Consider the following 17,727-nt stretch of genomic DNA (forward strand, 5'->3'; position numbering starts at 1 on the left):
CAAGTGCTTGTGTGCACATTAGCGTTTGAGAGGCAATTCCCTGGCAGAGAAATCATGAGGCAGCTTGTTCACAAACTAGCCAAGGAGCATGGGGGAAGGGAACCTGTGGGTGGAGCTCTGGCTTGGCCAGTGGCCGGGGCTCTGCCCTTCTGTGGGGCCACTGCTTCCACTTTAGAACGCCAACCCCTGCCCTGAAGTGCACCATGGAGTTGTTCTCATGAGGCCATGCTGAACTCCTGCAGCAACTAGAAATGCCAGGAGATTACATTTAGGTGGCCGCCTCTGCCTCATGGGTCCCTCAGAGGAGGAAGCCCAGAGCAAACCATGTTGCTGTCTTGGGAAGGCTGAGCTGCCCCACCAGGGCCCATAGGACAGGACAGCAGGGGCTGCCAGAACGGCCCAGGGGTCAGGCTTTTCTCAGCTGTGGAGCAGAAGGAAGGGGCCAGAAGACTCTTAGAAGGAGGGGGGAGCTGGGAGGAGGCACACATGGGATGCTCAGGGCAGAGGTCTCTCCACCATTGTTTTCAGGTTAGGGCATTTTGAGGGTAAGAGTTTGGTTTTATAGATTTCAGGGTTTTTTTTTCTTTCCCTTCTTAATGGAATAAGCATGTTTCCATTGGAGCTCATAGCAGTCTAGTTGCTAATGAAAGGCAGGTGCCCAGAGCCCAGGGTTCTGATTGCCACCACATGGAGCAAGAAGGGGGGTGGAGTGGGAGAGAGACTGGTGTCTGGCTCTGCAAACCAGATAGGACAATTGGGAAATGCTTATGGGGGCACAGAGGGAGTGAAATTTCCAAGAAGAAGAGAGACTCACAGAGGGCTCTTTGGCAGCAGAGCCCGAGGGAGAGTTCGGGAGCCCAGAAGGGGAGGGCCACTTGGCATCAGTACCCCTAGGATGCCCAGCTTCTCTGCCCTGGATCTTGTGCCCTCACTTATTCCAGTACCCACAGCACCCACCCCCATTCCCCACCAGTCCACCCAGGAGCCCACACGGTGCCGTCGATTTAGAAAGATCCCACTGTGAGAACAGCAAGAGAAGAAAAGCCTTGTTCTTTTTAAAGGAAAAGCCCAGAGCTTTTTCAAGGAAAAAAAAAATAAAAAGGTAGCTTGGTGAAGCAGAGTTTTAACTTTTCCTACTAGTTCCAAAAAGAGAAATGGAAGCCCTGAACTATGCAGTCACTTCTTCCCCCAACACAGGGGTTCAAGTTCAGGGCCAGGAAAGAATCTCAGGTGTCTTGAACCTGCAATCTTTAAAGGGCATCTTTTTGTTTTTAAAGAATACATTAAGTGTCTTATAGATTTGCCAACCTCTAATCAGGCAAATGAAACCTTCACAAAAATCGAAGCTTGTGAAATCTTTGGAGAAAGAAGCCAGATTCCTATTAGTTCTGTGTGTGAGTGTGCGTCCGAGAAGGAGTGACAAGAAGGAGACAGACACATATGGATGGGCAGGGGGTTTCAGAGGTGGGCGAGGGTCTGGGTGTGCCGCTGCGACACTGCCTCCTGTGTGCATGTGAGAGAGATAGCACGTGTGCATGGATGCATTGGTGTGTGTTCTGTTGCAAATTTCCCCTCACTGCTTCCACATGCTTGGGTATTGTCCCTTTGAAAAATCAGGATTTTAATGAAGTTTGTTCTGACAAGGAGTGAAGTGTGCAGCTTGCACTCCCTCAAGGACATTGAAGCCAAGGCATTGTCCTGCTTACCCAGACAGGAAAGGGCAGTGGACTTGGTGGGAGCACAGATGGCCTGGAGCCACCCTACTCCTCCCCAGCCCATTCTAGAAAAAAAGGAAGAGCCTTTTAGAATGGGATCCCAGGGTGCTGCTGGGGATCTAGGAGCTTTTCCTGCTACCCCATTTCATATCCTCCTCTCCCCACCTTTCCTTCAGGTCCTGAGCTGTGTCAGCCCAGACAATGCCAACAGCCCCGAGGTCCCAGTAAAGATCCTCAACTGTGACACCATCACTCAGGTCAAGGAGAAGATTCTAGATGCCATCTTTAAGAATGTGCCTTGCTCCCACCGGCCCAAAGCTGCAGATATGGATCTGGGTGAGTAGGCTGTCCACCCAGGGGCTGTCCTTGTGGCTGGTCCTGAACACACCTCACCTTCTCCTGTCAGCAGAGGCAGGGCTGGGGTAGAGATCCAAGGGGGAGAATCACTGGCTGGAGAGAGTCAGGCATGCCCAGATCCCCGAGGAGCCCATAGGTTGCCTTCCTGGACTGCTTGGAATTGACTAGAGCTGGTCAGTGAACAGTTTGCAGAGAGGAGGCCGCGAGTCACTTGGTAGTCTGTTGGTGATCTGCCTGGCAGGATATGCCTCTGGGGTCCTTTGAATAGCAGAGGGGTGGGAAATGAAGGAGTCATATCTGGAAAGAAAGGGATTTAAGGGCAGAGTCCGCTAGTCTGAGCTCCTGCATCCCAAGGTCCTGCCACCACCTCTGTCGTCACCCGAGGCTCTTCCCTTCCACTCAGTTCTGTGGCTATAATTTTTGCCGAATGCCTACAGCTTGAGGGAGCTGGATCAGTGATAGAGAATGGAGAGAAAGTATAGGGAAAATGAGATATGACAGCCTGCTGGGGAGAAGGATGACATTTTAACTCAATGTTCCATGAATAGATCTCCCAGCCTCTATAAACAAGGGCATGCTGGTTAGGACCACCTGTACTTAGAGCCAGTTATGGTTTGCATAAGCATTTCATAGGATGCTATCCGGGGGAAATCCTCATGGGGAGCCCCATGATCTGAAGTTGCCCGCGGGGAAGAGAGGTGGTTCCAGCATTGTGGGCCAGCATCAAACACATCTAGATTTGAATCCTGGTGCCTCCAAATCCTAGCTGTGTGACCCTGGTCAAGTAACCTGTGTGTATGCCTTAGTTTCCTAGCTGTAAATGAAGATAATCATAGTGCCTGCCTTGTAGTAAGAATTCAGTGAGATCATGCATGTAAAAGCCTCTTTAATGCAGTGTGTGGTCCATCATACACATTCAGTAAGTATTGGCTGCTGCTGTCACTGATTATGAGGATAATATAAGGATACTGAGTGTGCCTGTTTGTTGATGCTGGGCATGGAGGGAGAAGCACTGATGTGTGTATATGCTCGTATCTGGAGATTCCTGGCAACATAGTGGTGGGAGGACCCCTCAGACGCCTCTAATCCATCCATCTGGCCTCTAAGCTGGCTTTGGCTAAGCCATCCAAGACAGACGGGCATCTGTGCTATTTTCTAGAATCCAGAGGGAATTTTCGTCGCCTCCCACTGCTTCACCCCACTCCCTCTGAATTCTGATGCCTAAAGATTCTTAGGATCAGGAAGTTGTAGCAACTCCTCTAAATTCTCACTTCTTTATTTAACCCCATCTCCTCTCTCTTGGCTCTTGGCTGAAGCTGTTTGGCCCTGTGCTCTGAGCTTGGATGCTGAGGAAGGGAGATTGGGTGAGCATGTGTCTCCCTCCACTGTGGAGGTGTCTCTGAGTATGCTGTTTCTGCGACACAGAGGAAGCCAATATGTGATGTGGTGGGGAGGGGTGTGAGTGTGTGCTCACGTGTGTGCCCTTAGAGTCAGACCAGGCCTATGTGTCTGTGTGCATTTGATTTGCTTTTGCTGCCATGAAGATCCCACAGACTCATAGGGTGAAGGAACCTGTCATGGCCCAGTGGGAGACAGAACAGTTCCTGGAGGGAGGATTTTTGTGTTCCCCACGTCCAAACAATTGAGTGGGATACTCCTTAAAGGGGTTTTCCAGGGAGAATTGAGTTTGGTAGTGGAACCAGCTAGCACCCACTGTTCCTTTGTTTTATCTGTGGGCATCTTCAGCTTTGCAGGGTCCTTAATGCAATTCAGGTGGGAGGAGAGTCCAGACAGAGTGGGGCCAAGAGGGAGAGCTGTGATAGGAGCAGGCTCCTTCATGCTGGAAGCTGAGATTGCAAAGGTGTGCCAGAACACAGAAGGAGCACCTGCATGCAGCTGCATGAGGAGATGTATGCTTCTGTGCTTAAGAATAGGTGATTTCCCATGGAGGGGCTCACAGAAGGCAGCCCCATGACCTTCGTCCTGAGAGTCCCTTAAATCGCTCCCTCAGAAAGCCTGGGAGCACAAGCCCAGCAAAGCAAGTCTTTTATGGGATGCAAAGCCTCCTGAAGCCAGAGTTCTAGACTATCTGAAGTGGAAACAGAAGCAGACAAAGCAGGCACAGTCATTCCTGCCATCCACCATGATGAAAGGAAGCCCAAGGGCAGCTCTGCAAAAAGGACCTACCTGAGGGTGGCTGGTCTCCCCAGCTAGAGGCTGCACAAGCCAGGGAAAGGTACCGACTTCCAAGGGGAAACAGGTCTCCAGTGCTTACCGTGACTGTTCAAGCTCCAGGCAGCCAAACAAACAGAGGGGATTCCTCTGCCATCACATTTGCTGCTGGGCCACACTTGGAGAAATAAGATCCCCACAGCAGGGACAGATAACAGGGAGAAGCAAAGAGAGGCCTGGGGCAGTTTGAACCTTAGGGCCCCCTCTCACTGGGAAGGGGCATCTCGCTGAGCTGCTCAGCAACGTCTCCCTGCTCAACCATGATGGGTGCTCTTCTGAGAAATTCCCTTTTTTCCTTTTAAATCCAGCGTTTGGAGCTGCCCGCAAAGCTCTAGGCTTCTTCTTACCAAAGCTAGATTGCATCGCAAGAAAACTGGGGCCTCCTGAGAGACCCAAATGCTTTTTCCACACCGTTCAATCACAGCCCCCAAGGGGAGAGAGAGGCAAGGAAAGTTGTTCCCATCATGTAGGTGAAAGTGCTTTGAAAGCCTAAGAGCAATTTACAAGTGTAAGGTGTGACTATTTATGCCAATAGGACGCATAGCACATTGGCACTCACTCAGCCCCAAGTGCTGGACAGGGCCAAGACAGCACAGCATGCCCCCCAACTTTCTCCCCCTACCCGCTGTGCTTTCTTCTCCCACTGCTGAGGGCATCCAGCAAAGGCTGCCTTCCTTCTCCTGATGCCCAGCCCCTGGCATAGCAGGAGCACCCTTCCCAGGCCAGCTCAGCAGGAAGCAAAGACATTTGGCACCACCCTGTCATTGTCCCAAGTAAATCCAGCCCAACCCTCCCCGCTCTTGCTTGGCTTTTGGCTCCTGCCTTTCATCATTGCTGTGGCCCCTGGCTCTGCCTAACTGCTCACTCCTGACATGTCTATTCATTGCTCCTCAGAGCTCTCCCACTCCTCTCCCTCTACTCCCTCACAAGACTTGTCCAGGCATTAAGGAGCTAAGACGGGAAACCACGTTAGTAAGGGTTCTCCAAAGAGATAGAACCAACAAGGGTTGTGTGCGTGCGTGCATGTGTGTGTGTCTAGAAACAGAAAGAGAGATTCATTTTAAAGAAGTGGTCACACAATTATGGAGGCTGGCAAGTCGAAAATCTGCAGGGTTGGCTGGCAGGCTGGAGACCCAGGGAGGAGGCGACAACGCAGTTCAAGTCTGAAGGCCGTCTGCTGGCAGAATTCCCACTTTCTCAAGGGAGGTCAGTCTTCTGTTCCAGTCAGGACTTCAACTGATTGGATGGGGCCCATCTACATTATGGAGAGAAATCTGCTTTATTCAAAATCTGCCCTGGTATAAATGTTAATCTCATAAAAAGACAGCCTCACAGAAACATCTCGAATACTGTGTGACCAAATATCTGGGCACTGTGGCCCAGCCAAGTTGACATGTAGAATTAACTATCCCAGGAACCGCAGGGCCCACTTTCGCTGCAATCAATTGGAAGCTGGGGAAGGAAAGCAACCCCAGCGGGAGGAGTTGGGACTGAGGCGGAGCTCTAAGGCACAGTGCCCAGGTAGCACTCCCCCTGCTACACGTGAGGCTGTCCCCACAACCAGGTTTACGTCCCTTTCCACTCACAGGTATTTGGGCAGGGTAGGTACCTGTTTGCATCACTTAACTCTTCGACAAACATGAGAAGATCCTACCCTGTGGCCAGCTCTGTGCCAGGCATGGAGGTGCCAAGGTGCCTAGGAGAAGTTCCCCACTTCTTAGCAGACTAGCAGAGGCAGGACATTTTTCTGTCTGAACTAAGGAGCTCTTTTCCTCCTCCCTTCACTCCTCAAGGGAAATCATTGGTGCCATTCTTTCCCCTGCACAGATGGAGAATCTGCAGCTCAGAGAAGCACAGTGCCTGGGCCCAGGTACACAGCAGGGAGGTAGAGAGAACTCCGATTCCCTTCACACGCAGTCTCCTCTGCAGCCCCCATTTCCTCTCCCTTCTGCCACTGTCCATGACCTCCAGAGATTCCTGTAGTTTAATGCAAATGCTCTATCAATAGCCCCAGAACTCCACCACCCTCTCTCTGTCTTGCGGCTCAAGTCGAGCGAGCTGAAAGGATATATTTTTTCAAATAAGTAATTCCTGTAGGCAATAAAAAGATACACTATCTTCTGAGTGAAATATAAAGAGTTCACAGCAGCTGTCTCCCCAGTTTGCATTTTCCTCTGCACCTGATGGGAAGGACAGATAAAGATAATGGGATTTTTCTTTCTTTTTTATTTCACCTCCCTCTCTCCCTGGAAGGTGGAAATGTAACAAATTGGATTGTGAGTGTGTCTGTCCTTTGTGCTTGGTGCCTGGAGCAGGGCATCCGGCTGCCGGGCAGAGCTGCTGCGAGAGAGGTCAGAGCTAGCAATTTTCTCTTGGTGCCATGCATATGAATGCCAGGGTCACCTTTCCTCCTTCCCACTGACACCACCTGCCTTCTAAACTCTTCTTTGACCCACCACACCGCCTGGACTCATGCCAGAGCCCTGTGTTCCACATTCAAGAATATCTACTAAGTTCTAGCTTGTCTCTCTCAAATCAGGAAGTGGGGCACAGCCTGCCTTTGCCTTTCACTCTCCAGGCATCCCTAAATAGCAACAACTGACCAGTGCACAGCACTTTACAGTTTACAAAGATCTAGTACCTTCAGTGCAAAGAATGCACTTCTATTCAGGAACTTCTTCTTTTAAGCACCAGGTGTCATAGTTCAATCATGTTATATTTGGGAACTTGCTGTCACAATAATTTTTTTTTTAAAAGAACATTTTTAGAGGGTCACCCCTCCTGCTCCCAGGTGAATTTTCTGGCCTTTTTAGCAGACACACTCTGATCTTCTCTTGGCTCTCCCAGCTCTTCCCTGGTGCCTGCTCCCAGCACTTCAGCTTGGCCAGATGTTGAAGGTCTCAGGGCTCTCCGCCAGGTGTTTCCTTGGGGCTCCCTGCTGACAGGCATGCAGAGCCATGAATCTTGTCTCCTCCTCCAGCCTCCTTCTCGGCCCGGGGTTTGGAGGGTAGAGTGGGTGCTGTGTAGGGCTGGTGTGTGCTTCTAGTGAGAACCTGTTCACAGTGCCCCCAAGGTAAGGAAAGGTGGCAGGGGTGGAAGTCCAAGCATGTGGTCATGAAGGTGGTCCTGTGTGAACTGTGTAGGTCGGTTTTGCTGGCTCTGCCTAGCCTAGTTGGTGCCTCCTTCCACCCTTGCCTTTCTTCAGCAGCCCTTCCTGAAGCTTCCTGGGATGGGTCTGAGGAGAGATGATGACAGGAAGACTGGAAGGGGAGTTAATGCAAAGCCTGAAGGGTCCCCAGCTTGGGGTAAAAGGAGGTGCATGTGCACACGTGTGTGCGCATGTGTGTATGCGCATGTGTGTGCATCTGTGTGCGTGTGTGTGCACGCATGTGCATGTGCCTGTGTGTGTGCCTGTGTGTGTGCACGTGTGTGCAAGTGTGTGTGCGTGTGTGTGTGTTTGCGTGCATGTGTGTGTGTGCATGTGTGGGTGCCCTTGCACCCACCTGCATATCTACACTGTGAGGGCCAGAACTACAAGGTGCTGTGCACCCTGGGGAGAGTTTGCCTCTTAGCATGGCACCTACTGGTGGGTACGGGACTCTTCAAGAGTCAGACCAGTGGGGTCCTCCATGCCAGCGTCTCCTTCCAGGTTGGCCTGCGGAGGATCTCAGCTTCCCGCTGCCAATTACATGGATCTCCACACACTTGGAGGCAAGCCAGGTTCCCTCTACCTCCCCTTCCTAGAGACTCTGCAAGCACGACCTGGCCATCTTCTGAGCATCCCTGAAACCCACACCCCTAAGCATCCCTGAAACACGTCTCCACAGCCATCTCCTGAGCGTCCCTGAAACCCACACCCCTTCCACACTGACTTAGCTTAGGTCCTCAATGCTACTTCTGCTTTGAACAAAGACGGCCATCCGGGCAGGGCTCATGCCTCTTTGTCCCTCTAATAATGCTCTCCTCTCCTTATCCCCTCTCTGCTCTGTCTCGATGGCCTCAGCTCAGTCCCAGACACCTTGGCAAGGCATGCTGGATCTTTCTTAACTCAGGTCCTGACCTCCCTACACCTCTCCAGCCTCTCCTTTCAACTTTCTCCTGCTCAGACTCATCGATCCCTAGAACGGTGGCATGAGTGTCACCTTTGGACCAGAACACTTATCCCCCTGGCCAGCCAGCAAATGCCCACTCATCCTTCACAATTTAACCTGGGCAGCCCTTTCCTACCAGTTCCCTGTAGCTCTTCCTCCTTGTCTCACCCCTGTCCTGACCACTGGGCTCCTGCACAGCCCCTCCACACAAGGAGTCTTCAAGGGCAAGGGTTTATGTTTTACTCCGTTTTCTTGTTTAACTACCTCTCATGCCCAACTGGCAGTGCCCAGCACACTGGGGGCACAGAGTAAGTGTTCTTTGATGAATGAGTGAGCATGGAGCTGTAACACGTCCTGGACCTGGGTTCTCACCATGGAGACTGCGTCTTGTGAGATGGGACTCTAGGTGTCCTCTTTTGTAGGAGCAGGTGTTTGTGAGGAGTCACTCTGCCCCAGGATTTGCTTCAGCCCTCTCTGAGCTCAGCATCTCATAGCATTTGGTGCCTGGGAGGTATTTTCCGGCTTCTCACTGTGCCCTATGGGCAGGCAAAAGGCCAAAAGGCTCAGCCTTCATGGGAGGACTCTGGTCATTGGCTGAGCTGTGACATTGCCTCTTGACTGGTCCTAATGTGGTCACCTCCTACGGAGCAAGGTAGAGACTCAAAAGAGAGATATTTTTAGTGATATTTTTATAGGCAAGACAGAAGGAGCCCATCTGGTGAAAAGAGGGCTGGACCAAGCACTGGGGGACCTGGGTTCTATTTATTTTCATTACTGTTATTAAAACTAAGCACACATTGAATATGCAACAAAGCACAAAATTAGATACCACCCTCACAGAGGGCCTCCTGAGGCTGATTCAGCCAGCCGTGCATACCATGAGAGAACCAGGGTGTTGGCCTTCATATCTAAGGTGGCAGGGCTGTCTCATCCTCAGCTCACTCAACCTGACCTTGAGATCTTTACTTCTGGGGTGGGGATGAGATTTTATGAGCCCAGCCATGCACCTCAGGAGAAGGCACTGCTCCTGGGCTAGAGGGAAGCCACCTGCGATGGCCTTTGACCTTGGCTTTTCCTGGCCCCTGCTTTACTCAATAGAGCTCTATGGCTCAGACTTCTATTGAGAGAAGGTCAGGAAGTTGTAACAAGAGCACTCCAGAAAGCTGAGCCCATACCCACTATCTGATCTTCTTGAGACATTCCGTGATGAGTCTAGGGAAAATAGAGACCATAACTGGCCTGAAGAAGGGGTTTCAGGAAAGGAAGGAGGGCAGGTAAGTATGGAAATGAAAGTGGATTCTGGCCAACAGGGTAAAAGTAAGGAATTTGGGCAGAGAAGAGTGACATTAAGGGTTGGCTTTCCTTGTCAGCCTACTTGAATTATTCTGTGCCAGGGAATGTGGGGCTGCCCACCAGTTATACTCCACCCTCTGTCCTCCATTCCATGTTCAGCTGGGTGGTCTACTTGTGATCCTTTCTTCTTTCCTGAAAGCCTCAGGAATGGAGCTGCCTATACCAGCTGCCCATCCCTCTGAGCTCTCTTTCATCAGGACTAGGTTGTAGATGCTACAAAGCAATAATTTCAACTACTACTTTCTTCTTCTCCTTCTCCTTCCTCTTCCTTTTCTCCCCCTTCCCCTTCTCCTCCTTCTCCTCCTCCTCCTCCTCTTCCTCCTCCTCTTCCTCCTCCTCTTCCTCCTTCTTCTTCTTCCTCATCATCCTCCTCTTTCTCCTCTTATTCTTCCTCTTCTTCTTCCTTCTCTTCTTCTTCTTTCTCCTTTCTTCTTCTTCTTTCACCTTTCTGATATTTCAGAAAAAAAGCACATAGTCAGCAATTTTTTTTCTGTCTAGGAGATAACAAAACAATAGGCTTGAGTGATCTAAAAGCAAGCTAAGTGTACCCCTTGATTTCAGCCCCCTCTCTGTATATTGGCTTTTGGGGGAACATTCTTGACTTTTTGAGATAAGTCCCAAGGAGACATGACCATCCTCTACCCAGTCTTTTTGGATAGGGGCATGGAGGTGGGTGGACTCTCATTCTCATTCTCATAATTTCTGGGCATGACTCAGACAGGGTTGTTGAGTATGGCCGCCCAGGCTGTGCACTGCACAGCTCGAAGGGGAATTGTACATCATGGAAGAAGACCTGCCCTGGCACCCAGAATCAGTCACCAACTGTCATTGTCTAATTTACCAGGCCATGTAGTTTATTCGGATGCTCCTGAGATGTGCTACAATTCTTTATCAGCAAGGAGTACCATTGCAGCTGCTAAGCTAGAGGGCTGTCTCTCCACTGGCACCTTCTCCTTCTAGTCCTAGCAAGCCCCATAGTCACTTCAGTGGAGGAGACTCCCTTGGGGCCCAGCCAGAGGACTTAGTGTCCAGAGCTGAGTTCATTGCATCCCTCTCCCTAGCCCAAATATGAGGAAAGCAGAAGCTGGCTCCCTTTTGTGTTGTGCCTTACAGCTGTTCCTCCACCACATGCAGCCTCTGACTTAACCAGGTGCCGCTCACTATGCAAGCGGGGGAGACTCACTGCCATATACTCTCCAACCCAGACTGGTGTCCGCCAGCATCCAACTGCACAGCACATCGGCTGTCTGGCCAACTTGGAGAGATTCCTCTTCCTTTGCTCCAGCCACTCAAAAGTGCATGCATGCATACCTCCATAAAATAAAAAACAAAAAAACTCAAGAAACCAAACAACACAATAACAAGCAAAAATGCTAGTGACCAGATACCTCAGTGAGGCATTTTCCCCTTTGCCCATTAGCCTAACTGCCCCAGACCGTAATCACCATGAGCAATCCCAGCTGTGACATCCACCAGACTAAGGGATGGATGGGCCCCAGAGACTTCTTGCTCCAGTGAGCAAGCATGTAGTCTCTATGCTTTCATTCCTTTGACCACCTGACGTGAAGCTGAGCTCTAAATTAGGCAGCAGGGAAGCCCCAGGGACTGGAGCCCCAGGAACTGGAGGCAAGGGGCTTAGATTTTAGGAGCATCTCTGTTATTCCAAAGGGCATGCCATCTGTGAAATGGGATTGGCAGCACAGACCACAACAAATGCACAATGCAGGGAGGAATTGGTGCTCTCTGCCACAAATGTGGCTGATCGTGGACCAGCCTTGGCAGGAGGGAAACGAGGAAGAGAATCTGAACATGTGGCTCTGTGAGACATAGGAAGAAATCCCTGGTGGGTCAAGCAGTGACTGCCAGGCCACTTAATCCAGCAACTAACCACACTCTGAATGAGCCCAGCGTTCTTTGCACATTTCAGAAGTATCAGCATCTGAGAGGCATTGAGCAGGATCTGGGCTGCCTGGAAACCAAATGTTTGGCTTCTTGGCTGGAACACATGTTGCATTTGAATTTAAGAGGCTGTTTCTCCTTTCTGGTGTGTATCCATGAGAATGGTATGTGTGCATGCATGAGCTCATACATGTGTGTGCTGCATGAGTTTATGTGTGTCTGACATGCACATGGATTTTCATGCGTGTACATTTCAAGATAGGAATGTGCACTTCTGCACCTACACGTGATTTGTACCAAGTATGTTGGTGGGGATTTGGTTGATGAGAAACAGCCTCCCATTTCCCCATGTGTGATCCATCAGTAGGCCCATGTATTGTAGGTGTTTGGGCCCATGAGAATAATATGGGGATGTAAGTATATCCTTGTAACATCAAATAATTAGGTGTTGGATAGATTACAACGTTGATATCATTTCATCAACTTTGTGGAGAAGGGGACGTTCATGGGCATGAGAATGGGTTTTGCTGATTTTTTCCACACTCTTTGACCCAATCTCCCTGACAAGGGTGACACACCTGCCAGTTTCACCCTATGGCATGCACCCCTGGAGCAGATCTGGGGCTGTTCAGTGGCTGAGCCTACAGCCTTGATTTCGTCAGCTCTAAGAGCTTCCAATCAAGCAAACAAGCCACGCTACCACAACTATGCCACTTTGCATTTGCCTCGTGCTTTGTCAAAGCTTAGTGTTTTATTATGTGCCCCTTTTGTTTGGCTAATACTTTTTGAGCATCTACTTTTTACAGATGTAGCCATTCCTAGCAAGCAGATGGGCAGGGGTGGGTAAGCGATGTTAGCCCCATTTTGGTCACATAGTTTGTTGGGATCAGAACCAGAACTGGAACTCAGGGCCTCTCTGCGTTGAGAGCTTTGGCACTCCGTTTTCACAGGAGCATGTGCTAGCACTTACAATGGATACACCCTTGAGCTAGCACTGCATAGGTTACCTACACAGGGGTCCTCAGCTTCCCTATAGGAGGGGTCAGAGGGCCTCTCTGAGATGCCACTGCTCTCTTGGCAGAGTGGCGACAAGGAAGTGGGGCAAGGATGATCTTGCAGGATGAAGACATCACCACCAAGATTGAGAATGATTGGAAACGACTGAACACGCTGGCCCACTACCAGGTGAGGGGAATGTGGAAAGGGGAGGAGCTAGCCAACTACAAGTCCCTTGCCCTGGAAATCATTGTCCTGGAATAACAGGGCTAGACACCAAGCCCCTCAACAGCACTCCATGTTCCGTTAGTGCTCCAGAGGAAATTGATGTCTCCCAGCCAAGAAGCCAGGAAACCCTGACCTCTTTGGAGATAACATGCTGACATGCACACTTTCTGCAGGGCACGGGCAGAGTCCCCAAGGAAGGCCCTCCTGAGAAGTTCCTCTGGGCATTTAAGGCTGGGTCATCTTCCAGGGAAGCACTGGGATTGAGAATGCTAGGGAGGAGCTCTTGCCAGGAGTTACTCCGAGAGAAGCCACAAAATAGAACATCAGTCAGTATCCAGATCTGTGTCTTGTTTTGCTCCAAGGAAAGCTGACAGCCTCCAAAGTCCCCTAGTTCTCCAGCAAGGCACCAATTGCCCCTTAGTGCCAAGTTCATCCTGATTTGTCCTTATTTCCTGGAGTGGCAGAGCTGCTGTGCCCAGGCCCTGAGAAGCTTTTTTCCTGTAGGTGCCAGATGGTTCCGTGGTGGCATTAGTGTCCAAGCAGGTGACAGCCTATAACGCAGTGAACAACTCCACCGTCTCCAGGACCTCAGCGAGTAAATATGGTAAGATCCCACCGAGTGTCCTGGGGAGGCCTGGGTGTCCTGAGCAGTTGTTGTCATGACAACAGCATAGCCAGAAGGCAGGAGACTCTTGGAGAGGGGAGCTGGGGCATCAGAAAGGCTGACCATCAGGGAAGAGAGCCAGGTGGGGGAAGAGGCCCCTGGTTTCAGTCCGTCACTCTGATGCATAAGCGAGACCTTCATCCATGAGCAAAAGAGTAAAGCCAACTTTCATGAATGTCTTCCAGGCTGTAAGATGCCTTTCCTTGTGTGATAGCTATTATCTCACATCATGTTCATAACAATCTAGTGAATTAAATAATTATTATTTCCCCCTATTATGCAGATTAGTACATTATAACTCAGGTGCACAGAGGCTAAATGATTTGTAAGAGCCACTGTTATTTTGCAGTGGAGTGCAGGTACAGACCAGGTGCAAGGCTTTGCAGTGGTGGGGAGAGGGTGCTGGAGGTGGGATAGAAGCCAGAAGGATCCCTGTTCTGCCCTATCTGTGTGCTTTGGGGCTAGTCATCTGACCACTATGAGCCTTGGTTATTTATTTATTTACCAAAAGAAGAGATTGAAAAATCTACTGACTGAACAGGGTCATTCTAGATAATAAATAGATGAATACAGAGAATAGTTCCTGCACACAGTAGGACCGCCATTTCATTTTCCTGCTCAGTACTCATTTCACAACACTTCACAAACACTGGCAGGAGTTTCAGCAAATAAATAGGAATAATTTGGCACAGGCCAGAGGGGAGGACAGATGAAGGTGAGCAGGTTACCAGGCGATTACTCATCCGATCAGCGGTTATTAAGGGAGACAGGCTACCTGCTCTTAAGTGTGTACTTAATTGGCTGCACAGAACTCATCCTGAGACATGACTTGAGAACTCTAACAAGGAAAAGCATTTAAAAAGTACAGGCTTATATTTTTTACAAATTGAATAATTAAGGGTTGACACGATGCAGAGTACAGGAAGGAGGGGGAGATCTGAGTGGGTAGAATTAGCCACAGATAGTTTCCTGGAGGTGGTGAGAAAATCATCCCAGTTTCAGGGAATGCACCAAACCAAGGCGAGGTGACAGCACCGGCCAATGGCAGGAATGATCAGACAGTCGTTGGCTTCCGCCAGAGCGAGGGATGCATGGTAAGGTGATGGGCTAAGGCCTTGTGGCCTCACATACGTTGGGTGGTGATCCTTGCCTCGGCAGAAAACATGATCCGGTACACGGGCAGCCCTGACAGCCTCCGCTCACGGACACCTATGATCACTCCTGACCTGGAGAGTGGAGTCAAGATGTGGCATCTAGTGAAGAACCATGAGCATGGAGACCAGAAGGAGGGGGACCGGGGGAGCAAGATGGTGTCCGAAATCTATCTGACCCGACTCCTGGCCACTAAGGTATCAGACTTGAAAACTGGGTGCAGGGAGCCCAGAGGCTATGAAGAGGGACTTTGTCAGCCCACAGAAATGCCAGAGTAGCCAGTACCCAGCATTCGTGCTGGTGCCCACTCTATTATCCACCCCAGGAGGCACTGCTGATTAGCCCCTGCACCGAACCTCAGAATCCTTCTCAATCCAGCGCTCCAGGCAAACCCCACCAATACATTGGTGTTGACATGCAATCTGAAGATTTGTTTCTATCCCTTCTCCATGCCCTTCTGAAATGCTGAGACTCTGACTGCCTCTTTTCACATTCTTCTGCCATGCCTTATAAAAGAATAGTTTCTTCTCTGGGGTATCCTCTACAATCTCAAGTGGGGGAAGTCAGGGCTCCATCAGTGACTTCTCAGGCACCATTTCTTTTTTTCTTTTTTCTTTTTTTTTGTTTTTGAGATAGAGTCTTGTTCTGTCACCCAGGCTGAACTGCAGTAGTGCAATCTCTGCTCACTGCAACCTCCTCCTCCCAGGTTCAAGCAATCCTCCTGCCTCGGCCTCCCAAGTAGCTGAAACTACAGGGATGCACCACCACACCTGGCTAATTTTTTTTTTTTTTTTTTTTTGTATTTTTAGTAGAGGTGGGGTTTCACCATGTTGGCCAGGCTGATCTTAAACTCCTGGCCTCAAATGATCCGCCTGCCTCTGACTCCCAAAACCTGGGATTACAAGTGTGAGCCACCGTGCCTGACCCCAGGCACCATTTGTAATTCTGGTTCTGGGGACATTGCTTACCTGCAGTGCTAGTCTTTCACTCCTGAGACTGGGCTCAGCTCTGCTCTCTGCAGAGCCAAGTGAGTCACTGTTCATTAGCCAGTGTGAGTAATGCCCAAACAAAACCAGCAGATTGTGTTTGTCTGCTCTAACCAAGTGAGTGTTCATTAGCATTTGTGAAAAGTGCTAAAATAACACCGCCAGAGGGTGTTCAACCAAACCGTGTTGTTGGCAGAGGAAGCCTTACGTAGGTCCAGTCATCAGTGTTATATCTCTTTTCCTTGTGCAGGGGAAATTTAAAGCTGTTAGAGACAGACGAAATGGGAAAAATGATTTACATGGACTTACCCAATTTCACCCAAGTGGGGTGGACTGTATACCATCCTCCCCTGCCTAGGTCTGTGAGGCAGGTTTTAAAAGCCATCCTCATAACTACGTGAGTTGAGCTGTGTCTGAACATATCCCACCTCTCCAGGGCACACTGCAGAAGTTTGTGGATGACCTCTTTGAGACCATCTTCAGCACGGCACACCGTGGCTCTGCCCTGCCCCTGGCCATCAAGTACATGTTTGACTTCCTGGATGAGCAGGCTGATAAGCATGGCATTCATGACCCACACGTCCGCCATACCTGGAAGAGCAATTGGTGAGTGAAGGGAGGGCAGGGGGCACATCGGGAGCCCTGAGCCCACCCAGCCTCGAGTCAATGGTGATGGGACTCTGGGCCTCCAGGAGAAGGGCTGGCCAGAGTCTGTTTTCATCAGCAGGGACTCTGAGCAGGCACATTCTCTGGTCCTCCCCATCCACTCTTCCTAGATTTTTGTGCTCATTCCCTCTTTCGCTTCCCTCTAGTAAAATCTGTCTGTGCATCTTTCTTTCCTATCACTTAGTCAGTTAACAAACATTTATTGAACCAGCTGAAGAAGCAAGAAATAATATGCCAAATGTCACGGCCCGGACACTCTCCCATCCAAGTACCTCCTGGGTGCCTGTGATTATGCTAGACACTGAGGATCATGAGCTAATCAGACATGGCCCCTGCCCTCAAAGAACTGACAGATGAGGGTGAGAGGCAAGGTAGTGTGGGACAAATACTATGGAAGATGGAAAATGTGTCATGTGCAACCGGATCTTAGAAGGGCAACATCTATCAGTGACTTGCAAGCAGTTTTGAAACACACCTAGGAAACAACCAGGTGAACAAAGGGCGTTCGTATTCTGTTCAAGCAGTTGCTCTCTTCCCATTACCTCCTTTTCCAAGTTCTGTGTGGTGAAGAGACCTGCCCTTAACCACTATGTCTTCCTTTGAGACAACAGGACTCTCCAAGTACTAACTGACACTCTAGGTGTTCTCCCCTATGATCCCCTCTGTCCTTTTAGCATGGAGCATCCTTCCTTTCACTTGTGCGTAATTTGTATTTGAGGTTGAAATTTCAAGAGCTCACATCAGTATTCAGCACTTAGTATGGAACCTTGCGTAAAGCTGGGTCTCAGTAATTATTGATGAGATGCAGGGCCAAGGTGGTCTCTGGTTGAGAGCTCTACCTGAGGCAAAGCTGGCTTATCCTTTGTCCCATCAGTTCCAGAACAGCCTCCCTGCAGCTTTTCCATGGTGCCTGTCCCAGGCTCTTCTTCCCCAGATCATTCTTCTGAGGCAGTGTGGGCCTGTTGCCCAGCACTGACAACTGCTAGGATGGGCAAGGCATTAGAGCTCAGCCAAGCACCCTGGCACCTAGCCCCAGGCCCCAAAGCAATGCACAGATGAAGGCAGAAGTCAGACTTTGGTACCAAAACTGTGTTAGATATAGTATACTCTGGCTCCTCATCCTCTTCACCGGGAGAAGAGACTATCCCTGCTGAATATGAAAAACCAGGCAGGAACCAAGGTTGAGACCACAGAACTGAAGCGTGGGGTTTGCTCCCACATTAACTCCTGGTGAGAGAAGACCTTCATGCTGGGGTTCTTCCAAACTTTCTCAAATAAGACTCAAAAATCTAGATTGCTCACTCAGTGTAGCAAAACTGGGTGATGCGATTTCCTCCTTTGAAAGCTGTGCTGGGTCTAATATCTCCCAGGACCTGCCTCTAGGTAAG

General features: G+C 50.0%; 1 protein-coding gene across 1 annotated transcript in view; it reads left to right on the forward strand.

The window, feature by feature from the left end:
- The window catches only part of PLXNA4 (plexin A4), a 455,015-nt gene that overhangs the window by 416,695 nt on the left and 20,593 nt on the right, over nucleotides 1-17,727 (forward strand). The window contains exons 25-29 of the mRNA XM_021936279.2: nucleotides 1,892-2,051; nucleotides 12,729-12,832; nucleotides 13,376-13,475; nucleotides 14,694-14,884; nucleotides 16,110-16,279. Coding sequence (XP_021791971.1) covers nucleotides 1,892-2,051; nucleotides 12,729-12,832; nucleotides 13,376-13,475; nucleotides 14,694-14,884; nucleotides 16,110-16,279 — 725 coding nt within the window. The remainder of the gene's footprint in view (nucleotides 1-1,891; nucleotides 2,052-12,728; nucleotides 12,833-13,375; nucleotides 13,476-14,693; nucleotides 14,885-16,109; nucleotides 16,280-17,727) is intronic.

The sequence above is a fragment of the Papio anubis genome, chromosome 4 (genome assembly GCF_008728515.1).
Source record: "Papio anubis isolate 15944 chromosome 4, Panubis1.0, whole genome shotgun sequence".
Classification (NCBI taxonomy): domain Eukaryota; kingdom Metazoa; phylum Chordata; class Mammalia; order Primates; family Cercopithecidae; genus Papio; species Papio anubis.